General features: G+C 42.6%; 1 protein-coding gene across 9 annotated transcripts in view; it reads right to left on the reverse strand.

Annotated features, from left to right (window-relative positions):
* LOC121538406 (plasma membrane calcium-transporting ATPase 3-like) overlaps window positions 1–20,537 on the reverse strand; it is a 37,078-nt gene extending 16,541 nt beyond the window's left edge. For 3 of the 9 annotated variants that reach the window (XM_045207102.1, XM_045207100.1, XM_045207101.1), the window contains exons 1-5: window positions 19,988–20,536; window positions 17,248–17,886; window positions 11,458–11,655; window positions 10,564–10,821; window positions 10,140–10,265 (exon numbers count right to left, since the gene is read on the reverse strand). In XM_045207102.1, the coding sequence (XP_045063037.1) occupies window positions 10,140–10,265; window positions 10,564–10,821; window positions 11,458–11,655; window positions 17,248–17,464 (799 nt within the window). In that variant the 5' untranslated portion in view covers window positions 17,465–17,886; window positions 19,988–20,536. Of the gene's footprint in view, window positions 1–10,139; window positions 10,266–10,563; window positions 10,822–11,457; window positions 11,656–17,247; window positions 17,887–19,987 lie in introns of all 9 variants that reach the window. The other 6 variants (XM_045207107.1, XM_045207106.1, XM_045207105.1 and 3 more) reach the window with 3 other exon arrangements.
* Between the last annotated feature and the right edge of the window lie 7,012 nt (window positions 20,538–27,549).

A 27,549-nucleotide genomic window follows, 5' to 3' on the forward strand; every position in this document is an offset into this window, starting at 1 on the left:
TTTATTTCTATGATGTATACTGAACAAAAATATAAACGCAACATGCAACAATTTCAAAGATTTTACTGAGTTACAGTTCATATGAGGAAATCAGTCAATTGAAATAAATTAATTAGGCCCTAATCTATGGATTTCACATGACTGGGAATACAGATATGCATCTGTTGGTCACAGATACCTTCAAAAAAATGGGCCTCACATTGGGCCTCAGGATCTAGTCACGGTATTTCTGTGCATACCATAAGCCTACCACCACCATGGGGCACTGTTCACAACGTTGACATCAGCAAACCGCTCGCCCACACGACGCCATGGTCTGCGGTTGTGAGACCGGTTAGACGTACAGTGCCTTCAGAAAGTATTCACACTCATTGACTTTTTCCACATTTTGTTGTGTTACAGCCTGAATTTAAAATGGATTAAATTTAGATTTAGTGTCACTGGCCTGCACACAATACCCCATAATGTCAAAGTGGAATGATGTTTTTCAAATGTTTTAATTAATTAAAAATGAAAATCTAAAATGTCTTGAGTCAATAAGTATTCATCCCATTTGTTATGGCAAGCCTAAATAAGTTCAGGAGTAAAAATATGCTTAACAAGTCACATAATAAGTTGCATGGACTCACTCTGTGTGCAATAGTAGTGTTTAACAATATTTTTGAATGACTACCTCATCTCTGTACCCCACACATACAATTATCTGTAAGGTCCCTCAGTCGAGCAGTGAACTTCAAACACAAAGACCAGGGAGGTTTTCCAATGCCTCGCAAAGAAGGGCACCTATTGATGGATGAGTAAAAAAAAAAGAAGCTGATATTGAATATCCCTTTGAGCATGGTGAAGTTATTAATTACACTTTGGATGCTGTATCAATACACAGAGTCACTACAAAAACACAGGCTCAGTGATTTCACTATGAGGCCAATGGTGACTTTAAAACAGTTACAGAGTTTAATGGCTGCGATAGGAGAAAACTGAGGATTTTTTTTTTTTAATAATATGTTTATTATTTTCCAATAAAAATAAAGTAAAAGAGACAGCAATACAAACAATGACATTCATTGTACTGTTGGATGGGATGGCCAGTTTAGAGGACAAAACAAAAGTTAACTCACACATACACAAAATAAAACAAAATCCTATTAGGTGGTACGTGTATAAGAAGACAGCATATAGTCATTACAAGCAGTGTAGTTCAGCCAAAAATAAATATTGAGTGGAGTACAGCACAGAGTAGCAGCAGATCGTCAGCCCAGTTATGAAGCGGGACTAGACCATTTATCCAGTATCGGCTGCCATATTTTGTAAAACAATGGACTTCTATTGGAGGTGTTGTATCGAATCTTTTCCATATGGATTACATTCCCTAAATCCCGTAACCACATTTCAAAGGTAGGTACAGTCTCCAATTTCCAAAATTGCAATATGAGCCTTTTGGCTAATAGAGTACAAAGAGAGACAGCTTTCCCCTCCTGGTTATTCCCATCAACTGTACCAAACAGAGCGATCAATGGGTCTGGGGCTAGAACTCTATCAAAGGCCTTAGATAAGTAATCAAAAATGAGAGCCCAGTAAGCCTGTAATTTAGGGCATGTCCAGAATAAGTGGGACAACGTCCCCTCCTCCTGCTTGCACCTCTCACACAGTGGTGAGGTGTCCGGGAATATTTTATGCAGTTTTACTTTTGAGTAGTGTAACCTGTGTATCACCTTAAACTGTACAAGGTTGTGTCTGGCATTCACTGAACTGTGGTTTATATTCCTGAGAGCTTCTATCCAGTCCTCATTTGAGATTTCTGAACCAAGTTCTTGTTCCCAAGCCCTTTTAATGGTGTCTGTGGATACCTCTATGTGGGCCTGTAGCACATCATACAGTCTGGAGACCGACCCTTTTGAATGGGGTTTGACAAGGATCAAGCTATCTAATGTAGGACTATTTGGCTTCATGCCATACTGTGGGATGTGTGTCCTTAAGAAATTCCTGATTTGGAGGTATCTGAAAAAAATGTGTTGTTGGCATGTTGAACTTTGCCTGTAGTTGTTGAAATGAAGCTAACTGACCATCTATGTATAGATTACCAATTGTTGTGAGCCCCTTCTCCCTCCACTGTGAAAACACCACATCATCCATTGCAGGGTGGAAAGCATGATTCCGGCTAATCGGGCTGTCTATGTACACAGTGGGTATGTTAAGAAAATCCCTAATCTGTTTCCAGATCCTAAGAGTATGACAAATGACTGGATTGGAGTCATAAGTGGCTTTTTTCACATATGATGGGCTATTAACAAGTGCAGGGAGTGAGGAACGTTGACAGGAGGCCTGCTCAATCAAAAGCCATGAAGGCATATCCTTCCGTCTCATCTCAGGTAAACTTTCCCTCCAGAAAGACACAATGTTCAGATTAGCAGCCCAATAATACAGTTTGAAGTGAGGAAGGCCAAAGCCCCCTCTATCTTGTACTTGCATAAATGCTTCTTTGCAATTCTGGCTGCCTTGTTATCCCATAAAAATGGAGTTACTATTGAATCCAGTTTCTTAAAATAGCTTTGTGGTATGAAATTGGGTAGACATTGGAAGAGGTAAAGAAACCTGGGTAGGACAACCATTTTAATAGCGTTTATACGACCAACCAAGGAAATAGGCAGAGTTTTCCAGAAATCTATATTTTGTTTAAGCTGATATATTTTCATGTCCCAATTCACTTTCAATAGCTGGTCAAGGTCTCTTGTCACTACAATGCCAAGGCTTGTGAACTTGTCCCTCACTGTTCTAAGCGGGGTAGATTGCAGAAATTGCATATCCACAGGCCATGATATTGGCATCATCTCACTTTTTTGCCAGTTTATCTTGTAGCCAGAGAAGGAGCCGAATGTGTTTATCAAGTTAAGTAATGGTGGAATAGACGTTTTAGGCTTGGACAAAAACAAAAGAACATCGTCTGCATATAGGGAAATTTTGTGCTGTGTGTCTTTTATTTTAACAGAAGCTATATCGGCACATGCCCGAATGCGCGTAGCAAGGGGTTCTATGGCTATAGCGAAGAGAGCAGGCGAAATAGGGCACCCCTGTCGGCACCCCTTGAACAGGCGGAATGACTGCGACATTTCCTGATTGGTCACCACGGACGCCATTGGGTGTGCATAAATAATTCTTATCCAATTAATAAATTCCTTTCCAAATCCGAAATGCTCCAGAACCGACATCATATACTTCCACTCAATCTGATCAAACGCCTTCTCTGCATCAAGAGCTATTACCACTGCCTCAACTTTATGATCATGATACATTACGTTGAAAAGGCGTCTCAAATTGTAGTATATATGTCGGCCCGGGATAAAACCTGTCTGGTCAGGGTGTATGATGTCGGAAATATATTTTTTCAATCGGTTTGCCAATATCTTTGTCAACACCTTGTTTTCTATGGGGAGTAACGACACGGGGCGATACGACGACATCTCCATGGAATCTCTATCTTTTTTCAAGATCAGGGCTATTGTAGCCTCATACAGTGTTTGCGGGAGTTTGGTATTTTCTTTGGATTGTTGAAACATTCGCAGCATAAGTGGAGATAGACTAGCGCAGTACTTCTTATAGAATTCTATTACATATCCATCGGGCCCAGGGGCCTTGCTGTTTGGAAATTGTGCTATCGCTGTGTTAATTTCATCTAAGGTTATCCCTGCATCGAGTGCGGCAGCTGCCCCCTGTCTAGTTTAGGAAGTTCACAATCAGCGAGAAAGCGTTCCATAGTTTGTGGATCAGTAGCATCGCATTTTGATTGGTATAGCTCTGAGTAAAACTGTGCAAAGCATTTATTAATGTCCTGCGGATCTGTTACTATTTTACCCTTCTTGTCTTTAATTTTGTGAATAGCTCTAGATGCTTGTACATGCCTTAGCTGTCTTGCTAATAATTTATGTGGTTTGTCCCCCAGTTCAAAATAACTTTGTTGCGTTCTAGCAAGTAAAGAGCCCACCCGTTTCGAAAGGATGGTATTGTATTCATACTTTAACTTTGTGATCTTCTCAAGGACTGTATACGAGGAATTTGTCCTAAAACGTTCTCCTGTTCCCCTAACTCTCTTTCAATTTCTCTCAGCCTAGTATTGGCACGTTTCTTCCTCTCTGATGTATAAGAAATAATGTAACCTCTAATCACAGCCTTTAGAGATTCCCAAAGGGTGGAGTCGTCAACATCCCCCGTGTCGTTAGTACTGAGGAAAAAGGCAATCTGCTCCTCCAAATACTGACAAAAAGCCTCATCTTTCAACAGGTATGCGTCTAAGCGCCACGGTCGCCGACCTGTCGACATATTGTCGAGTTTCAGCACCATGGACAGAGGAGAGTGGTCCGTAATTAGAATGGGGTGATAGGTAACCGACTCAGCTGCTGAGATTAGTTTGGAGTCCAACAAAAAATAGTCAATTCTGGAATATGATTTATGAACTGATGAGAAGAAAGAATAATCCCTGTCTGTTGGGTGCGTCAGTCTCCAAATATCGACAATGTTAAGGTTTGTCATCAATGTATTTAGACAGACACTGGCATTTGATTGTTGAAGTGACCTTGATAGCTGTTTATCTAAAAGAGGGTCTAACGTACAGTTAAAGTCACCTCCAACAATAACACTTGTATCCGAGATATTTGGTATGGCCTTAAATACCCTTTGAAAAAATAATGGATCATCGAAGTTGGGTCCATATAAATTGACCAAGGTTATTGGTTTTGAATTCAGTGTACCAGCCACAATAATATACCGACCATTAGGATCTGAAATCGAGGTTGAGTAAACAAAAGGAATGTTCTTCCTTATCAGGATTGCTACCCCTCTCGCTTTTGCATCAAAGTTAGACTGGTATATCTGACCGATCCAGCCGACTCGTAGCTTGGCCTGCGCGGGGCGTTTAATATGAGTTTCTTGAAGAAGCACTATGTCAGCACCCAGTGATTTAAGATGAGAAAAAACCTTAGCTCGTTTCACGACATGCCCTAATTCATTACAGTTCCAGCTGACTATCTTTATTCCACCTGGTCTACTCTGTGCTCGGTCACTATGTGGCATTTCTTATTTTAAAGCAAATTGCTGCTGTCATACAAAACCCAGAAGAAAAACGTCCCCGCCGTGCGAAGCTTGTCATGCCACCTGTACTAATAAACGTGAACATAAAACACAGACCCCAACCCCCTCCCGTCCCTTTACTGAGTGACTTCCCCAAACGAAGCACTCCTTGGCTAACACACAAACGTTAGGGTGTCTAGACATAAAGCTTGAACTAACTCGTCGTCTATAGATGCTCCGCATATAAACTAATATTAAATAACACTTAACTTAACTCTCATGTTAGGGGGTAAGTGGCGCTAAAACATGACATGCCAAACAATGCTATATTAGCCACAACATCTCACCTATCCTATAAGTCCCAATTTCTGATCTTCTGATCGAAAAGACATAGGCCGGAAATTCAATTCACACACATTCCTGGCCTGTATTTGGCCATTTAGCCTGCTGGCACAGCCGTTCTGTATCCTCAGCCGGGAGCTTGCTTGTCAAGAACAGATCTGCCTCTTTTGCGTTGTCAAACGTACGTGTTGATCCCTCGACTGTCACCTTAAACCGGGCTGGGAAGAGGAATCCATATCGGATGTTGGCCGCCCTGCATTTGTTGCGTACCTCATCCTACTCTTTCCGTTGGTTCCTCACCTCCAAGGTAAGATCTGGGTATAAAGACACCCTGGCTCCGTTGTAGTTAAGGGGGAACTTTTGACTAGCCAGCTTGAGGATGAGATCCCTGGTGTGGGGATAGTGCAGCCTTACAATGAATGGCCTTGGTGGCCCGCCCTTGGCCGGCTTCGTTGCCTGTGCTCTGTGTGCGCGGTCGATCAGGATGGCCGTTTTGAAGTGTTCACTCCCCAGCAATGCCGGTATCAGCTCCGAGACAAATTCAGTGGGTTTCCCTTTCTCCGTGTCCTCCTGGATCCCACATATTCGGATGTTCTGGCGTCTTGAATGCGACTCGAGCATTTCCAGTCGGGCCTTCAGGGTTTTGTTGTCATTTTTGAACGTTGCGCACTGTTTCTCTATGTCCTGTAGCCTGGCCTCGTGATCGATTGTCGTCTGCTCAACCTCGTGCACCCTTCCCTTAGTTGCCTTCACAGTTTCGGCCAAAGTCCCAATACTCTTTGAGATATCAGCCAACCTTGTGTCCACCTTCTTGCTTAGTGCGTTTATGGCAGCCAGTATGTCACTTTGAGTAGGATCTGTGGGGAACTCTTGGAAGCTAGCCTCTTCAGCTAGCTCCTCGTGGGTCGGCGACGTTGAAATTGGTTCGTTGTCTATCTCATTCCAATTATCTTGTTTAGCGCCCCCTTTTTTGTTGCCTTTTCCCTTTGTCATATTTGTTTGAAGTTATAGGTTGTGAGAGGTTAAGATAAATATTAATTTGTTTCAAAATTGAGCGGAGCTCTAGCAATGCACGTCTACTCCATAGCACGCTCTCTAGCGCCCCCGAGAAAACTGAGGATTGATCAACAACATTATAGTTACTCCACAATACTAACCTAATTGACCGAATGAAAAGAAGGAAGCCTGTACAGAAGAAAATTATTCCAAAACATGCATCCTGTTTGCAACAAGGCACTAAAGTAATACTGCACATATGGCAAAGCCATGACTACAAAGTGTTATGTTGGGGACAAATCCAATACAACACATTACTGAGTACCACTCGCCATATTTTCAAGCTTAGTGGGGGCTGCATCATGTTTTGGGTATGCTTGTAATCGTTAAGGACAGGCAGAATCCTAGAGGAAAACCTGGTTCAGTATGCTTTCCACCAGACACTGGAAGATGAATTCACCTTTCAGCAGGACAATAACCTAAAACACAAGGCCAAATATACACTAGAGTTGCTTACCAAGATGACATTTAATGTTTCTGAGTGGCCTAGTTAAAGTTTGACTTAAATCGTCTTGAAAATCTATGGCAAGACTTGAAAATGTCAGTCTAGCAATGATCAACAACCAACTTGCCAGAGCTTGAAGAATTAAAACAATTATAATGTGCAAATATTGTACAATCCGGGTGTGCAAAGCTCTTAGAGACTTACCCAGAAAGACTCACATCTGTAATCACTACCAAAGGTGAATCTAACATGTATTGACTCAGGGGTGTGAATACTTATGTAAATGAGATGTTTCTGTATTTCATTTTCAATAAATGTGCAAACATTTCTAAAAACATGTTTTCACTTTGTCATTATGGGGTATTGTGTGTAGATGGGTGAGAAAAACAATATATTTAATCCATTTTGAATTCAAGCTGTAACACAACAAAATGTGGAATAAGTCAAGGGGTATGAATAATGTCTGAAGGCACTGTACTGCCAAATTCTCAAAAACAACGTTGGAGGCGGCTTATGGTAGAGAAATTAACATTCAGTTCTCTGGCAACAGCTCTGGTGGACATTCCTGCAGTCAGCATGCCAATTGCACGCTCCCTCAAAACATGAGACATCCGTGGCGTGTTGTGTGACAAAACTGCAAATTTTAGAGTGGCCTTTTTTTTGTCCCTAGCACAAGGGGCACATGTGTAATGATCATGCTGTTTAATCAGCTTCTTGATATGCCACACCTGTCAGGTGGATGGATTATCTTGGCAAAAGAGAAATGCTCACTAACAGGGATGTAAACAAATTTGTGCAAACATTTTGAGAGAAATAAGGTTTTTGTGCATATGGAAAATTCCTGGGATCTTTTATTTCAGCTCATGAAACATGGGACCAACACTTTACATGTTGCGTTTATATTTTTGTTCAGTGTAGATATAGTGGACGGCTAAGTTTACATTACACAATGACGTCATCTTCCCTAAGACCTAAAAGCCAAATCTCATTCCTGGAGTGACTAGCTAGCTTTCTTGCTCTAGAGTTTTGCATGGTTGGCTTGAGTGAGGTGTGCCATTGGGAACGCAGATTCAAATCCAGGGTCAATGCAGAATTACACTCACCAATCTGAAACTACTGTAGTTTGTCTTTTTTAATCACTTTCTAAGGTCACTTTCCTCTGTATTTCCTACTGACCGGTGATCTAATTACTTTTGTACAGCAGAGCTTCATTATGTTCCCATTAATTAAACTACTCTATCACAAGAGACCAGGGATTGTTCAATAACCAGGGAGTGGAATAGCTCTCTGTGAGAAAGAACAATCAGTAATGACACAGGTCAAACGTTTTCTGTAAGTCTTCACAAGGTTTTCACACACTGTTGCTGGTATTTTGGCCCATTCCTCCATGCAGATCTCCTCTAGAGCAGTGATGTTTTGGGGCTGTCACTGGGCAACACGGACTTTCAACTCCCTCCAAAGATTTTCTATGGGGTTGAGATCTGGAGACTGGCTAGGCCACTCCAGGACCTTGAAATGCTTCTTACGAAGCCACTCCTTCGTTGCCGTGGCGGTGTGTTTGGGATCATTGTCATGCTGAAAGACCCAGCCATATTTCATCTTCAATGCCCTTGCTGATGGAAGGAGGTTTTCACTCAAAATCTCACGATACATGGCCCCATTCATTCTTTCCTTTACAAGGATCAGTCGTCCTGGTCCCTTTGCAGAAAAACAGCCCCAAAGCATGATGTTTCCACCCCCATGCTTCACAGTAGGTATGGTGTTCTTTGGATGCAACTCAGCATTCTTTGTCCTCCAAACACGACGAGTTGAGTTTTTACCAAAAGTTCTATTTTGGTTTCATCTGACCATATGACATTCTCCCAATCCTCTTCTGGATCATCCAAATGCACTCTAGCAAACTTCAGACGGGCCTGGACATGTACTGGCTTAAGCAGGGGGACACGTCTGGCACTGCAGGATTTGAGTCCCTGGCGGCGTAGTGTGTTACTGATGGTAGGCTTTGTTACTTTGGTCCCAGCTCTCTGCAGGTCATTCACTAGGTCCCCCCGTGTGGTTCTGGGATTTTTGCTCACCGTTCTTGTGATCATTTTGACCCCACGGGGTGAGATCTTGCGTGGAGCCCCAGATCGAGGGAGATTATCAGTGGTCTTGTATGTCTTCCATTTCCTAATAATTGCTCCCACAGTTGATTTCTTCAAACCAAGCTGCTTACCTATTGCAGATTCAGTCTTCCCAGCCTGGTGCAGGTCTACAATTTTGTTTCTGGTGTCCTTTGACAGCTCTTTGGTCTTGGCCATAGTGGAGTTTGGAGTGTGACTGTTTGAAGTTGTGGACAGGTGTCTTTTATACTGATAACAAGTTCAAACAGGTGCCATTAATACAGGTAACGATTGGAGGACAGAGGAGCCTCTTAAAGAAGAAGTTACAGGTCTGTGAGAGCCAGAAATCTTGCTTGTTTGTAGGTGACCAAATACTTATTTTCCACCATAATTTGCAAATAAATTCATTAAAAATCCTACAATGTGATTTTCTGGAATTTCTTTTCTCAATTTGTCTGTCATAGTTGACGTGTACCTATGATGAAAATTACAGGCCTCTCTCATCTTTTTAAGTGGGAGAACTTGCACAATTGGTGGCTGACTAAATACTTTTTTCCCCCACTGTATATTGCTTGATGAAATAACTGACCAATTGTATCATACATATTTCTAAACCTGCATCTGAATACTTTCAATACTTGTTCTTCTGCGCCATCACAGCAATGTGGATGAGGCTGCTACACCATGATCACAATAGCATGCTCTTCTTTTAGATCTCTGCATAGGCCTAGCCAGTCAGTGGACCTATGGAGTTAGTAGCAGAGTCCAGTTCCGAGTATCATTATTGGGAAAAGGATGAGAGAGGGTGTCCTGTGGGTCTAATGGATCCATGACCCAGTGCTCAGGAAGCTGACCAGAGGCTACAATCCGATTAGCCTTGTCAGGCTCCAGGGAACAGGGAGGATTCACTCTCTTACTGGGAGAGGCAATGAGATTTCTCCTCTCGGCATTGCAGCTAGCATACTGACACATTAGACAGGCCATTCACTCAGGCAGCTCATCAGTCAGAAAAAAAAGTACACGCATAAGAACGCACTTAGAACACACACACACCGCACAGAGGCAAACACCCCTAGCATGGCCTCTGTCTCCCGACTGTAACATGACTACTGTATTATATGCAAACAACTCACCAGACAGCAACATAGGGTCCTTGTCAACAGACTTTTTTACATGGTCAGACTCTCCTGTCAGCGAGCTCTCATCGATCTTCAGGTCGTTTCCCTGTATCAGTATCCCATCAGCAGGCAGGAGATCGCCTGTGTAGGAGCAGGAGCAGGAGGAGACATGGGACCAGAGACTTATAAGGATCTATAAGGAATTATAAAGATCCAAACATAGTTATAACTGCTTAATAAAAGTCTACACAATACCAGATATGTTTAATGTATTATGTGGTTGCTGTTATAAGGACCAAGTGAGTTGTTATGAAAGTTTAATTCTTAATAGACCTTTTGTAAGATAGTAGCAACTACAAATGCATTTTACACAGGTAGCTACGTAGATAGTCTAACAAGGTATAATACATCAGGTGACCTTTCCTGAGCCTGGACTGACCATATTTGATTTGGGCCACGTCCCCAACCACCATTTCGGCCACGGGGATCTGGATGACGGTACCGTTCCGCACCACGGCGAATCGCTGCTCCTGCTCGATGCGGCTCTGCAGCCCCCGGAACTGTTTCTCCTTGCTCCAGTCATTGAAGGCCGTCACCAGCACCACACAGACTACAGACAGCAAGATGGCTGCGCCCTCGATCCAGCCAGCCTCCGCCTCGCCCTCGTCCTCCGCACCGGACGCCACGTTCCCACACGCTGCAGAGAGAGAGGGAGAGAAATAGAAAGAAAGATGACAGAGAGAGAGCGAAAGAAAGAGACGGCAGAGATAGAGAGAGAAAGAGAGGGGGCAGTAAAATTAGGGAAGATAGAACTCTGCTCATCTGATGAGTTACCTTAACTGATAGAACTGAAATCTTGTGTTTTGTATTTGTTTTTATTACGGATCCCCATTAGTGGCTGCCAAGGCAGCAGCTACTCTTCCTGGGGTCCAATCACAATACAAAATCAATAATACAGCAAAATAACAATATTAAAATGTGTGTGTGTAGAGTGCGTGTTAGCATGTGTTTGCAAATGCTGTGTGTGTGTGTGTGTGTGTGTGTCTCTTCACAGTCCGAGCTGTTCCATAAAGTGTAGTTGTATCTGTTTTTTAAATCTGATTTTACTGATTGACTGAGTTACATGATGTGGAATAGAGTTCCATTTAGTCATGGCTCTATGTAGTACTGTGCATTTCCCGTAGTCTGTTCTGGACTTGGGGACTGTGAAGAGACCTCTCCGGGTGGTGTTAGCTCCCAGAGGTAATGCCTAGGCATTAGCTCAGAGGGCTAATGCTTTCTTAAGGCATGCGGAAGGCCCAAGTTCGATACCTGGACAGTCAGTCACACCTACCTTCGCTCTCCTCTCCGGGTGGTTGGTAGAAGGACAGTGCGAGGGAGATGATGGCAGCTATCTCCAGGATGATGAGAGTGACATCCTGTAGGGCCTCCCAGACCAGCTCCAGGAACGACTTGGCCTTCTTAGGAGGGATAAAGTTCTGGCCAAACACCAGGCCACGCTTCTCCAGGTCTGACGGGTTGTCCGATAGGCCTAGAGAGGAGAGGGAATACTGCTACTGAACATGGTGCACGGCATCCCTTCATTTACCTCACTGGATTTAATGTAAAACGCTACTAAAGGGCATTAGAGTCTTGCGTGAATTCAGTAGGTAAGGGGGTAGTTCTGTCAGGATGCCTACATAAGACTAAACATTTGTCAAATTGCAGGTCTCTGCCTTGAGTTTCAGTGCATCATGCTTCACAAAGTCAGTGTGTAACACTTCATGATAGGTTCATATTAGAAACTGGCCTTGTGAAATACTGTTGTCATAAACAGTCATTACATTAATAATAATAATATAATATGCCATTTAGCAGACTCTTTTATCCAAAGCGACTTACAGTCATGTGTGCATACATTTTTACGTATGGGTAGTCCCGGGGATCGAACCCACTACCCTGGCGTTACAAGCGCCATGCTCTACCAATTGAGCTACAGAGGACCACATTACATTGGACGTGGTCATAATACTTGAGATCATGACAGTTTAGGCCATGTTTCTTATAGCCTTGTGTAGGCATTATGACAGAGCATTCAAATAAATTGCTATCACAATGTCTACATTAGAGCAGACAGAACACAGCCTAAGGCATCATACAATTATTTATGTAAATGTACATTTCAATAGACTCACTCGCTCACATGAATCCTATGACAGACATATAAATGTTTGAGTGCTGGGTGCTCTCTTGGTGAAGTGAGATAGATGGGGTGGGAACAGCACAGATGGCTAAGTCAGTGTGTCTGCTTCTCTGTGGGGTGTGTGCTCTGGCAAGCACACTCCTCATGTCCTCCCCTGCCAAACGTCACCTGCTGCTACTGGCAACCCAGTCATCACTCTCTCTGTATCTCTTTCTCTCCCTCTCTCTTTATCTGTTTCTTTTTCACACAATCCCATTTCGTGGTGTAGTCAAAATGTAGTCGCACTATAACCAGAGCTAGGCCTGCACTGCACACAGCACTCCATTTGACCTTGACCAAGTTCAGAAATTGTGTGAAACAGTCTGATGATAAAAAGACACGTGAGTAGGAACATCTCAGGTTGAGGAGATATGCACATTTTAATTCATCTGAAAGGAACCTATTTGTGAAAATACACCTTTTACTAATTCAGACAATATTCTTACCGTTTCTATGGTAATGAAAGGTTCATGAACAAATCTTCTTGATCTCCCTAACAAGATGGTGCCGACAGACACGATCGCTCTGTTTCTAGCTCCTATCCAACTTTGCAGTATTCACTATAGTTTTTTGTGTGTAATTTCTTATATTATTTGCTCAGAACGTTTATTTTATTATTACCTACACCTGGAAATAACTTTTGGATATTAGATGTACACTACCTTTCAAAAGTTTGGGGTCACTTAGAAATGTCCTTGATTTCTAAAGAAATGTCCATTAAAATAACATCAAATTGATTAGAAATACAGTGTAGACATTGTTAATGTTGTAAATGGCTATTGTAGCTGGAAACGGCTGATTATTAATGGAATATCTACATAGGCGTAAAGAGGCCCATTATCAGCAACCATCAGTCCTGTGTTCCAATGGCACGTTGTGTTTGCTAAATCAAATGTATCATTTTAAAAGGCGAATTGATCATTAGAAAACCCTTTTGTAATTATGTTAGCACAGCTGAAAACTGTTGTGCTGATTAAAGAAGCAATAAAACTGGCTTTCTTGAGACTAGTTGAGTATGTGGAGCATCGGCAATTGTGGGTTTGTTTACAGGATCAAAATGGCCAGAAACAAATAACTTTTTTCTGAAACTCGTCAGTCTATTCTTGTTCTGAGAAATGAAGGCTATACCATGCAAGAAATTGCCAAGAAACTGAAGATCTCGTACAACGCTGTGTACTACTCCCTTCACAGAACAGCGCAAACTGGCTCTAACCAGAATAGAAAGAGGAGTGGGAGGCCCCGGTGCACAACTGAGCAAGAGGACAAATACATTAGAGTGTCTAGTTTGAGAAACAGACGCCTCACAGGTCCTCAACTGGCAGCTTCATTAAATAGTACCCGCAAAACACCAGTCTCAACGTCAACAGTGAAGAGGCGACTCCGGGATGCTGACCTAGACAGGGTTGCAAAGAATGTGTCCCTGGTTCGCAAGGTACTGGTCCGACTGCTGGAAAATTATCTTTATGCCTAAGGCAGAGAAGTGTGAGTTTTTCCAGCAGTCAGTCTCCTTCCTTGGATATCGCATTACCACCACAGGTGTGGAGATGGAGGGAGACCGCATTGCAGCCGTGCGTAATTGGCCGACTCCAACCACAGTAAAGGAGGTGCAGCGCTTCCTTGGCTTTGCCAACTACTATCGAAGGTTTATTCGGGGCTTTGGCAAGGTCGCAGCTCCCATTATCTCCTTGTTGAAGGGTGGGCTGTCCCGGCTCCGCTGGTCTGCTGAGGCTGATTTGGCCTTCAGTAGATTGCAGGGTTTGTTCACCTCAGCCCCGGTACTGGCTCACCCCGATCCATCACTACCGTTCGTAGTGGAGGTGGATGCGTCCGAGGTAGGGATAGGAGCTGTCTTATCCCAACGCTCGGGCACGCCACCCAAGCTCCGCCCCTGTGCCTTCTTCTCTAAGAAGCTCAGCTTGGCGGAGCAGAACTACGGCGTTGGTGATCGGGAGCTGCTGGCTGTTGTCCGAGCTTTGACGGTGTGGAGACATTGCCTCGAAGGGGTGAAACACCCTTTCCTCGTCTGGACAGACCACGAGTACATTCGGGCAGCAAGGAGGCTGAATCCTCGCCAGGCCAGGTGGGCCCTCTTCTTTACCCGGTTTGATTTCACACTCTCATACATTCCGGGTACGAAGGACGTGAAGGCAGACGCACTGTCTCGGCTGTATGACACAGAGGAGAGGCCCAGAGACAACACCCCCATACTCCCGGCCTCATCTATTGTGGCGCCGGTAGTATGGGCGATGGACGCAGATATAGCACAGGCATTACGCACAGATTCATCTCCACCGCAGTGTCCAGCTGGGCTGCAGTATGTGCCTGTGCTTATCCGTGATCGTCTGATCTACTGGGCACACACGTCACCCTCCTCTGGTATCGGTCGTACAATGCGTTGCCTGACCGAGAAGTACTGGTGGCCTACCTTGGCTAAGGACGTGAGGGTGTATCTTTCCTCATGCTCAGTGTGCGCCCAGAGTAAGGCACCTAGGCACCTCCCAGCGGGTAAGCTACAACCTTTACCAGTTCCACAACGACCATGGTCTCATCTGAGTATTGATTTTCTCACTGATCTTCCCCTCTCCCAAGGTAACACCACTATCCTGCCGCCTCCTTCCTCTTCCCGGTCTCCCCACGGCCCTACAAACTGCGGAGGCTCTGTTTACTCACGTCTTCCGGCACTACGGGGTACCAGAGGATATAGTGTCCGACCGAGGTCCCCAGTTCACGTCTAGAGTCTGGAAGGCGTTCATGGAACGTCTGAGGGTCTTGGTCAGCCTGACCTCTGGATTTCACCCCGAGAGTAATGGGCAGGTGGAAAGGGTGAATCAAGATGTGGGTAGGTTCCTGCGGACCTACTGTCAGGACCGGCCGGGGGAGTGGTCGGTGTTCCTGCCACGGGCAGAATATGCTCAGAACTCTCTCCGCCACTCCTCCACTAACCTAACACCCTTCCAATGTGTTTTGGGTTACCAACCGGTCCTGGCACCATGGCACCAGAGCCAGACCGAGGCTCCTGCGGTGGATGACTGGTTTCGGCACGCAGAGGAGACTTGGGACGCTGCCCACATTCGCCTCCAGCGCGCCGTGCGTCGTCAGAAGGCCAACGCTAACCGCCACCGCAGGGAGGCCCCGGTGTAAGTACCGGGGGATCGGATCTGGCTCCCGACCCGGAATCTGCCCCTCCGCCTGCCCTGCCGGAAGCTGAGCCCGCGGTTTGTGGGGCCGTTTAAAGTCCTGAGGAGAATAAACGAGGTGACATTACTGTATTAACCCCTCGTTTCATGTGTCTCTCCTCAGGCCGGTGGTAGCTGGTCCGCTCCAGGAATCTGAGGTACGGGAGGTTACTCCACCTCCTCTGGACATTGAGGGGGCCCTGGCGTACTCGGTCCGATTCGAGGCGTCGGGTGGGGGGTCTTCAGTATCTCGTGGAGTGTGAGGTGTACGGTCCGGAGGAACGGTGCTGGGTCCCAAGGCGGGACATCCTCGATCTCTCCCTGTTGAGGGATTTCCATCCCTGAGGCCGGGGTCGGCGCACTGCTGGAGCCGCGCGTCCGTCGGGGGCGTTCGGCGTTCGTTGTCACCGGAGTACTAGCTACTGCCGATCCCATTCTCATCACCCCACTTGTCATGTCTTGTCAATCACACACACCTGGTGCTCATTCCCCTAATTAGTATGTGTATAAGTGTTCCCTCTGTTCCCCTTGTCTTTGTGAGTGATTGTTTGTTGTGAGAGCGTGTAGCTTGGTTGAGCTACTATTCACTGTGTTTATGCTAAGGTGGATGTTTTCCCTTGTAATAGTTTAGTTTGACGCTTGGGGCGTTTGATTTATGTAAACAGAATACTCTGGACTTCGGTATCTTACCTCCTGCGCCTGACTCCTTCATTCACACCTCGTCACAGGTAGTGTATATATATTTATAGTCCGGTAACTGACATTGCTCGTTCTGATATTTCTTAATTTCTAAATCTTTCTGGATTATGTGTGTATTGTTTTTTTTATTGCTAGGTATTGCTGCACTGTTGGAGCTACTAAGCATTTCACTGCACCTGCGATTACATCAGAAAATCTGTGTACGTGACAAATAAAATTTGATTTGATTATTGAAACAGCATACATGTATTTTTACTGAATTATAAAAAATCATTTTGTAATCATTATAAAAGTTTGCAGATATTAGAGGTGTGTTGAATTGTAAAAACAGGAATATTGAAAATTGTTCTTAAAAATGCAAATACAAATGAGACTCCTTTGCTCTTTACTTATTAATTTCCACTGATTCAAATTGAAACTGAAATCGACATTAATCGGAAAGTTCCCATTCCATACTCAACAGCATAAGCAAAAATCCCTGTTTAAGATGATATGGTGAAAAACAGTAAGGCACTTGTATAATTGAAGGTCATCTGATTTTTTTTTTTTTATTACATAATTTGAAACTATAATGTTGAACATAAAGCAATTATGCTGAAAACATGAAATGCTCTTATAGGTTTGAGCATCTCTCCTCAGGCCGATTTGATGTTTGCTGCAGGATGAATGAGAGGAGGTGTCTGTCTCTGCCTCACACCCACCAGATTGCTGATTCTTTTGTAGCTTAGCAACGACATGAAAGCATGTTCTGGCAGACTGGGTTGGGAATACAAAAATACAGATAGAAAACCAGGCGGATGAGGACAGTACAAATGATGATATTGAGTAAAGTAGAAACTGTCTATGCAAATGCGATGGCAGTGGCGCTATGGCATACAATATCATCAACTGGTTCTTCATAAAAAAAATCCAGTTGATTTGACCTATTGGTTTCAATTTGATTGGTAAGGTAGACTAATAAGGTGCATATTGTGTTACAAGTGAAGTATGTCACTCTGAGAGTGGTGTGTCTGAGTGAGACTCTCACCATCGGCTGGGGATGTCTTCAGTCTCTGACAGAGGCCCTCTGTGTCCGTGTAGTTCTCCTGAATCTTCTGAATGGCTTCTGCACCCCTCAGCTCCATAAGGTCCCGCAGGTCCTCCAGGGTAGCCCCGAAGTCCCCTGCATGGTTGACCTCCATTCCCCCTCCACTACCTCGCTTCTTGGGTTTGAACTCCACCGAGCTATTGGCTAAGTCCCCCATGATAATGTGTGGTTATAGAAGTGTATTGATTCTTCAAAAAACAATGATTCACTGATGGACTTCTTTAGTGCCTGAGCCAGGGTAGGATGTGGGGTATGCTTGACTATGTGATTTTTAGATTAATGTTCCCCCATGCCACTCCCTCCTCTGCCCCTTCTATGATTCTCCATATCAAGGCATGTGTGGAAGAACATATGGAAATGTTTTTGTCGTGTGATTTGACGGTGGTTTATTCCACCAGAGACCTTAATCTGGTGTGTCTCACAACCACAGAAGAGAAAAGGGCATCAAGCTAAATGATAGGGGGATACCAATCCATAGAGACAGATATTTGTAAGGAGATAAATAAAAAGAAGAGCTCAAGCGTTTGGGGGTAAAGAGTAAGATGCTTCAGAAGGTGGAGTGTTGGATTTACCTAGAGGCTGGAGAAGATGGAGAAAAGGGGTTTTGTAGAGAATATTCTTTCATCATTCAAATTGTGAACATTTGCCAACAGAGAAAAAAAATGATTAGTCCCCTTAAAAGACTATAAACCCATGTCTCAAAATAACTCTCAGATGTAAGGAATTCAGGGTCTTGGCAGGATGTCACTATGCCATGAAAATATGATCTATCATTTGCACCAAAGAGAATTCCTAATGAGCCAATAGGAGTTGCTTGAATCCCACCCCGCTTCACTGGGAGAAGAAACAAACAAAACAAAAAAACAGACACCATAACTTATTTATAAGAGGTCTATTGATTTGGAGTTTATTGATTTAGGAGGTTAAGGCCTCTCTGGCTTGAAACAGCTTAACAGTGGGTTGGCTCTCTGATCAGGGGGACATACATAACCATCCTGAATGCTCATACTAAAAATAGGAGGAGAAAGGCATTGGGATGAAAACCCATGCAAATATACAATATCTTTATAAGACTGATACTGTTATGTATCTATGAGTCAAAGTCACATCGTTGAATTGTGACTTGAAATTGTAATCGTTACAAAGAAATCTTTACATTTCCTTATGATTTTATACTTTATATTCAATGTTTTAAAGGCCTACGCAAATAATCAGATGGTGTGCATGGGATTTGCTTAATATTTTGGCCCTAATGAATTTGACAAGCTTTTAGCCTACTAATGCTACACTATTCTAAACTTTGTATAATTAATTAGCTTTGCATAATATTCTCCTTTCGTCATCATCTTCAAACAGTGAATTGTACTCCCTCGATGCTATTCCACCCATACATGACAAATTAGGCCTACTATATGCGCCCAGGAATCATCAAAATCTCAAGAACATTTTTTAAGGTTAAACACAAACAGTAAACACATTTCCAGAATATATTTGTTCTCACAGTACCGCCTTCTGAACGAGCGTCGTCACGCTCGTATGGAAATAGCCAATCCATGTCTAGAATGGGTTTCACGAAGGCGACGCGCACAGCCATGATGCTCAGCGATCTGGGATACAGAGGATACTCTCTTCCGAGTGATGCGCGGGTAAAAACACCTCCATCGTGGCACGAAGCATTATACTAAGATTTTCTTATATTTCCACAGTATCAAAGAGCGAATGGAAGCATTGTTTTTATATATCATATTTTTAAAATGCATCCCTTTCCCTTGCAACACGGAGCATGTGTTATTCTAGTACATTATCAAAATCCACCGTGCCCTTTACTTGTAACCTTCAGATATCAGTTGTTAACCTTGGTCTGCACAAAAATCTATTTTGTCAGCGATATCCTTCCATTACGATAGAAATGCACACCAAAGCATGGAATTATACACCTTTTCTTAAATTCATATTTTATTTTTAATTTCTAGAGGTGGAAGTGGGTATGATGGGCCTAACATGAATAAGAACACATTTTCGAGGCAACAGATTTCAGAGGAATTGCAGCACATAGAAAAATACGATTGGAACATATTGCGTTTCTTGATAGTGGGAAAACGATAACATTCTGGCCGCGTGAATGTGCTACATTTAATCTGTGAGCTGGTTTAGGCTACTGCAAGGTTATCACCGGATAGACACCGGCTATGGTTTCTTTGCAGAATAACTCTTCTCTGTGGATTCAGACATAAATCATAGAAGTGACCGGTAGGCCTATACCCTATTCCCAGAATACGCCACATTTTAGATATTCCAGATGCCAGTGCTGCCCTACTAATGAATCATAATCTATTCCTGTTGCCCACAACATTAATGTAGCCTACCTAGATCATTTATAGCATTTCATATTGATAAAGGTAATGTAGCCACTGTATGTTCAGTGTTGGATGCATGAGTAGGCTATATTTTATCTCATGGATTGTCAGTATTATATAGCCTACCAGTCCCATAATATATCAATAGCCTTCTAGCGAGAAAGGTATAATAATAATAATAATAATGATAAAATAAATAAATGGTGCACATCATCGCCATTTTCACAGATCATTCAAATATCACGAGGCATTTTGAGGCAATATTATCCTTAGCCTATCATAATAATACAAAAAACACCATTGAACGGAGTTAAAATACTCACCCGGCCATGTCCAAGGACGTCAACGGGGAGTTTAGAAAAACAGAAAATCCAATGTTCTTCACTTTCAAATTCACTTCAAATCCGACAGAGAAAAAACGTTTGAAGGATGTATACCGACGTGATGTCCCATCTGTTGTTTCTGGTCAGCAGATAAAAATGTAGAGCACAGAATTGTGCAGACGTCTAGGCCTATGTGAAATTCCTCTAATGCTGAAGAAAATTAAATGATGAGGGTAGATATTAGCGTGTTTGCATAAATGAATGGTTATGGACTGCAGGTAGCTATTTGATATTATTAGGCCTACTGTTCTTGTCGTTGTTCCCAATGTTTCTCGTTGCTGTTATTTTTTTTGTCTGATAATACAGCATAAGCTCCAATAGGTGAGCAAGAATTTGGGTCTACATGCTGAAAAGATACCTCGCTTACCGGACTCATCCTACGGTGATGGCAACATTAAAATGGGCTGTTCTATGCGATGGGTAGGAGGGGGAGGGGTGGATGGATGCTGCCACTGCCGAGTTTGATGCTCGTAGCTATCCCTCCTTGCAACCCCTCCCGTTGCTCACCCTGACTGTACAATTAGACAATAATATTGGTACTATATCCCTAGATAGACTGTCTGAGCCTTATTCTAAAATTGCTTAAATTGTTTTTTCCCTCATCAATCTACACACAATACCCCATAAAAACAAAGCAAAAACAGTTTTTTTTTTTTTTAATTTTGCAAATGTATTAAAAATAATAAACGGAAATATTACATTTACATAAGTATTCAGACCCATTACTCAGTAATTTGTTGAAGCACCTTTGGCAGCGATTACAGCCTCGAGTCTTCCTGGGTATAATGCTACAAGCTTGGCACACCTGTATTTGGGGAGTTTCTCCCATTCCTCTCTGCAGATCCTCTCAAGCTCTTTCAGGTTGGATGGGGAGCATTGCTGCACAGCTATGTTCAGGTCTCTCCAGAGATGTTTGATCGGGTTCAAGTCCAGGCTCTGGCTGGGCCATTCAAGGACATTCAGAGACTCGTCCCGAAGCCACTCCTGCGTTGTCTTGGCTGTGTGCTTAGGGTCGTTGTCCTGTTGGAAGGTGAACCTTCGCCCCAGTCTGATGTCCTGAGCGCTCTGGAGCAGGTTTTCATCAAGGATCTATCTGTACTTTGCTCCGTATTTTTTTATTCAACCTTTATTTAACTAGGCAAGTCAGTTAAGAACAAATTCTTATTTACAATGATGGCCTACCAAAAGGCAAAAGGCCTCCTGCGGGGACTGGGGCTGGGATTTAAAATAAAATGAAAATATAGGACAAAACACACATCACGACAAGAGAGACACCACAACACTACATAAAGAGAGACCTAAGACAATAACATAGCATGGCAGCAACACATGACAACACAGCATAGTAGCAACACAACATGACAACAACATGGTAGCAACGCAACATGGCAGCAGCACAACATGGTAGGAGCACAAAACATGGTATAAACATTATTGGGCACAGACAACAGCACAAAGGGCAAGAAGGTAGAGCCAACAATACATCACACGAAGCAGCCACAACTGTCTGTAAGAGTGTCCATGATTGAGTCTTTGAATGAAGAGATTGAGATAAAACTGTCCAGTTTGAGTGTTTTTTGCAGCTCGTTCCAGTCTCTAGCTGCAGCAAACTGAAAACAGGAGCGACCCTGGGATGTGTGTGCTTTGGGGACCTTTAACAGAATGTGACTGGCAGAATGGGTGTTGTATGTGGAGGATGAGGGCTGCAGTAGGTATCTCAGATAAAGGGGAGTGAGGCCTAATAGGGTTTTATAAATAAGCATCAACCAGTGGGTCTTGCGACGGGTATACAGAGATGACCAGTTTACAGAGGAGTATAGAGTGCAGTGATGTGTCCTATAAGGAGCATTGGTGGCAAATCTGATGGCCGAATGGTAAAGAACAATTTGCCTCGATCCTGACTAGTCTCCCAGTCTCTGCCCCTGAAAAACATCCCCACAGCATGATGCTGCCACAACCATGCTTCACCATAGGGATGGTGCCAGGTTTCCTCCAGACGTGACGCCTTGCATTCAGGCCAAAGTGTTAAATCTAACCCAGTCAAATTGGAGCACAACTCATGAGCCCACCTCCTGCACTGCTCACACCTAATCCAGTCCCCACCTGTGACTGAAAAAAAGGGGAGAGATGCCAATTGAAAAGCTCTCTCTTAAAAACGTAGCTAGCTATCTAGGTATATGACATAAAATGCTGTGTAAAATAGCTAAAAGGCTATAAAGAAACATGAACTGTAAAGCTACCAGTCACTAGCGGAAACATTTACAACTGCAATTAAGTTACGTTATCTTTTTATTGTATTTTACCTCAGACGATCTGGTAGTAAGGTTGCTCGCTAGCACTCCTAGTAGCTTATGCTAATTAGTTAGCTGGCTAGCATTTACTGCTAGTGAAGTTCCTAGCTAGCAAGTTAGCATAAACTCGCGCTAACTGGGCTAGTCATTGTCTAAATGACAGGTAGAAACACATTCATAACCATAAAGGGGTAACTAGCTCCCAGGGGCCAGTTATCCCCTAGTAGGGGGGCAAGTTGCCCCCAACACATTCATCCAACATATTACTACTTTACAAAAATATTATGTAAATTTTTCTCTCTAAACAAGTGGATTATTTATCTTAACGCTTTCCTACTTGTATATATATATAGAACAAAAATTATAGATCTAACTTCATTTGTTCATATTTTACAACTTTTTCAAAATTGTAAAAAATTAGTTCAATTTATCACAAAATCGTTTTGTTGAAATACCTCAGAAAGTTGTGATGACACAGAGGTCATTTTTTGTTGAGCAAGAGCAGTGGCAGCCAGGGGAAATAATTTGGTGACATCTTGTGGTCTTAATGTGAATTACGGGTGGGGGAGGGGGGGGGGGGGGGGGGGGTGCAGTTATCCCCTAGTACCCTACATGTTTTTATTATCTTCATAATAATTAGCTAAGCATTTAGGCTTCAGAACATTATTAATAGACAATCAGAGCATAATAGTGTTACATAGCCTACTAGACATTACAGGTTGTTTCTCTGGTCCCGTTGATATGCACTGATCATTCATCATAATCAGATTTCTCCTGTCCTTCTCCCCAGAACAAGTTGCCTTCTATCTGCAGGGTTAGCTCCAGGTAAATATTGCAATCCTTTAGCCCAGGGGTGTCAAACGTCCGGCCCGCGGGCCGGATCAGGCCCGCAAACGGGTTTAATCCGGCCCGCGAGATGATTTTGTAAAGTATAAAAATGAGCTGCAATTTTTCAATAAAAGAAACTGCTGTTCCAATTGTGTCCACTGGATAGCGCAATAGCAATTGTGTTAAGCAAGCAAACTGTTTATACCGGGGAAGAGCAAATAGGTCAAGCAAGTGCAGCCAGTCCGGATGAGCTACTTTGTTTTGCCCGCGATATTTATTACGGCTTCTACTTTTAACATTATGTGCTTTGCACCCTCATTGCCCCAATATGTCTCTGTCAAAAAAGAGAAAAGTGGACGCAGAGTGCAGAGTGTTCCAAGAAAAATTGTCATCCTTCTATTTATTCACGGAATTGAATGGGAAAGCTGTATGTTTGGTGTGTTCACAGCATGTTGCAGTGCTGAAAGAATATAACCTTCGTCGCCACTATGTGAGTCTTCATGCCGACAAATATGACAACTTTCAAGGACAGCGGAGAAGAGAGGAGGTGAATGAACTGTTGGCGGGTCTGAAGAAACAGCAGTCTGTGTTTACTCACAGCCGAGACATCAGTGACGCTGCAGTGAAAGCTAGCTACCTCATTGCTAATGAAATCGCAGTGGCTTCAAAACCATTTAGTGAGGGTGAATTTGTAAAAACATGCATGATGAAGGCAGCGGAGATTGTGTGCCCTGAAAAGCACCAGGCTTTTGCAAATATCAGCCTGACAAGAAACACAGTTGCAGACAGGATTTCCGATCTTTCAGTGGATTTGGACAGCCAGTTGAAGCAAAAAGTAAAGTAATTTATTGCGTTTTCGGTTGCAATTGATGAAAGCACGGACATTACAGATGTTGCACAACTGGCCATTTTCATCCGCAGAGTTGATGACACATTGACCGTGGAGTTGGTGCCGATGACAGATGATATTTTCACTGCACTCGTCAGCGCGCTGGACAGGGTCGGAGTGGACTGGTCCCGCGCTGTCAGCCTGGCTACAGATGGTGCGCCCTCAATGATCGGGAAAAAAGCAGGCGTTGTGACAAAGTTCAGAGAGAAAGTGCAATCTGCAAATGGAGGACGTGATTTTTGGACTTTTCACTGTATTTTGCACCAGGAGGCTTTGTGTTGCAAGTCATTAAAGATGGATAACGTCATGAAGGTGGTTATTATTTTTATTATATTATTATTATATTATTATATTATATTATTATTATATTATTATTATTATATTATCCAAACAGTTAATTTAATCCGATCCAGAAGCCTGAATCAACGTCAGTTTGACAGCCTTCTCAGAGAGAAAGACCACATCTATGGCCTGCCATACCACACTGAGGTAAGATGGTTAAGCCGAGGTGCTGTGCTGAGGCGTTTCTTTGATTTTCGAGAAGAAATTGAACAGTTCATGGAAGAAAAGGGCAAACCAGTGTTAGAATTTCATTCCGCAGAATGGATGCAGGACCTTGCATTTATGGTGGATGTTACAGAGCACCTGAATAACTTGAACAAACAGCTGCAAGGGTGCAACAAAGTTGCCACGCAGTATTATGACAGCATACGTTCTTTCAAGTTGAAGCTGTCATTGTGGGAGACGCAACTCGCCGGTGGTGATGCAGCTCACTTCCCCTGTCTGAAAAATGTGTGCGCGACCCAACATGTGGCAGACATGAAGCGGTTCAAAGATAAAATAACGGGACTGTTAAGGGAGTTTGAGCAACGCTTTCAGATTTTTGGTGAACTGGAGAAAGACTTCAACGTTTTTTGTTCGCCATTAACCGTGAATCCCTCTGATCTGCCCGTCAGCATCCAACTTGAAATAATAGACTTGCAGTGTGACTCGGATTTGAAGGGCAAATTTGCTGCAGCTGGCTTGGACACATTTTATCAGAATCTCTTGCCAGGTTACCCCAACTTGACAGCCCTCGCTGCAAAACTGTTGTGCATGTTTGGAACCACATATCTTTGTGAGCAAGTTCTCTGTAATGAGCATAAATAAAACAAAGCTGCGCTCAAGGCTCACGCACAAGCACTTGAATCACATCCTGAAGTTGGCTGCCACTCAGGATGTGACGCCTGATATTGATGCGCTGGTGAAAGCTAAAAGATGCCAGGTATCAGGAGTCAAATAAACTATGCAACCCCACTTAAAGTGCTGCATGAGACACCCTGATATAGTTCTGTGATCTGTGATATACTTCTGTGAATCACTGAGGCATTGTGTGTTTGTGTGTTGTTTGTCCTCAGAATTTCAAATAACTTGAGGTGTTTTATGATTAATAGTGATGTTGTGCTGTTGGACACACTGTCCTCAGGCTCCAGCTTTATGTTTATATGTTTTTATGTTTTTATGTTGATGTGCTATTGTTTTTAATTTATTTTAATTTATTTGTATATTTAACCTATTCTTGACTCTGTGGTTCTTGCACTTGTTTGGGGAACAGGATTTCATTATTTGTATCTACATTTCTGCCTGAGAAATGACACCCTGATATAGTTCTGTGATCTGTGAAACAGTTCTGTGAATCACTGAGGCATTGTGTGTTTGTGTGTTCTTTTTCTTTAGAATTTTCAAATAAACTTGAGGTGTTTTATGATTAATAGTGATGTTGTGCTTGTACTATTTTGGACACACTGTCCTCAGGCTCCAGCTTTATGTTTTATGTTGATAGTATTAAAACAAAGAAAACAATCTGAAGTTGTTGTTTTTAAGTTATATATACCATGATTTTACCGGTCCGGCCCACTTGGGAATAGATTTTCCTCCATGTGGCCCCTGAGCTAAAATGAGTTTGACACCCCTGCTTTAGCCATTCCTGGACCTGTGTCCAAAAACAAGCTACAAATGGACAGTACCAAAACAAATGATCTAATGATTCTGTCTCTTCACAGCTAAATCTGCAGATCTGGGAAGATTGTATCCCCCATATAAATAACATTCTATTGGTAGCAAGAATTTTATATAATCATTTAAATTGAAAAATTCTACGTTTTGAATCCGGCGTCGTTTTGCGTATCAGTTCATAAACACTATGCCATGGAATCGGTACGTCAAAAATCTCTTCGCAACTATTTTGCAATCTATATGGGACGGCTGTCAATCCTTTGGTCCTTAAATGAAACTGGTATACTTTTTTATTTATCGCAGTTTTCTTTAACCAATTATGTTCTTTAATGCAAGGCCGATAGACAAGTTCCTTACTTTTTCCCCCTTCCACTGTCATCTTCCATTTTTGTGGTAATGCTGCAATTATTTGGTTGTAATTTTGTGTAGAGCAGACATTTCCATATGTTTTTGTTAGCTGCATGTGCGACATAACTCCACCAGTCCTTCCGATAATATAATTTACGAAGATTATACCTTTTTTAAACATTTTATCAAATATGGTAAAGAACTTGGTCAGCCATGGTCAGCCAGTGCTGTGATAAAATATTGTGTAAGATTATCTGCACATTATGTTTATTAGCTAGCTAGTCAGGCAGTTTTAGTTGAATGATTCCATACATTTTTCAAATTAACTGTCAATATGCCAACATTCCATACAAACAATGCAGTCAATCCACAGCCATACACTGTCTGAAATCAGTTGATGATAGGATTTAGACAAGTTGTAAATGCAACAAGTAGGCTACTGATATTGTATCATATTGTAACACTCACAGCTTTCCAAGAAAACAAACACTGAGACATCTATGGTCTGTTTACATATATTTTAGAGGCTATTTATACAGAACACTGGTAGGCTATAAAACCTGTATAAATGTATTTATAATTATTTGACAATATTTTGGGGCGACAATATTTTATTACACAATTTCAGATAAACAATATCACTTGCCTTACTTTTATTTTCCTGAATAAGTAAAAGCAGGAAATGCATTACCTATTCTCTTACTGCCATTAATTCCAATTAGACTGGTTTGGATTTCCCCTGACCAAAATGGCTGCCATTATCATACCATTCTGGAACTTTGAGGGTTCATGGCATAGCCCCTTTAGTAATTAAATAGGATCTCTATGGTGAAACAATTGTAGTGATTGTGGGTGAGAAATAGGAGGACAGTAAATTAAAGTAGAAATGCTTTTGAAAAATGCATTCCTAATTGAGATTTGGGGGATATTCAAGTGTTCAAGATAGCCTAGGTGATAAAGCTTAATTAGATAACTTGATTATCTAACAACGACCTATTGTTGCTCTCTATTGATAGAGAAGATGGAGAGGAATTTAGCATGTGAACTTACTCTTCCTTGGAGAGGAACTTAGCATGTGAACTTACTCTTCCTTATGTGCAACTTGGTGAATATATGGGTAAAATCCCAAATAACTTTGAAGAACAATACAG

Source organism: Coregonus clupeaformis, chromosome 24, assembly GCF_020615455.1.
Source record: "Coregonus clupeaformis isolate EN_2021a chromosome 24, ASM2061545v1, whole genome shotgun sequence".
Taxonomy (NCBI): Eukaryota; Metazoa; Chordata; class Actinopteri; order Salmoniformes; family Salmonidae; genus Coregonus; species Coregonus clupeaformis.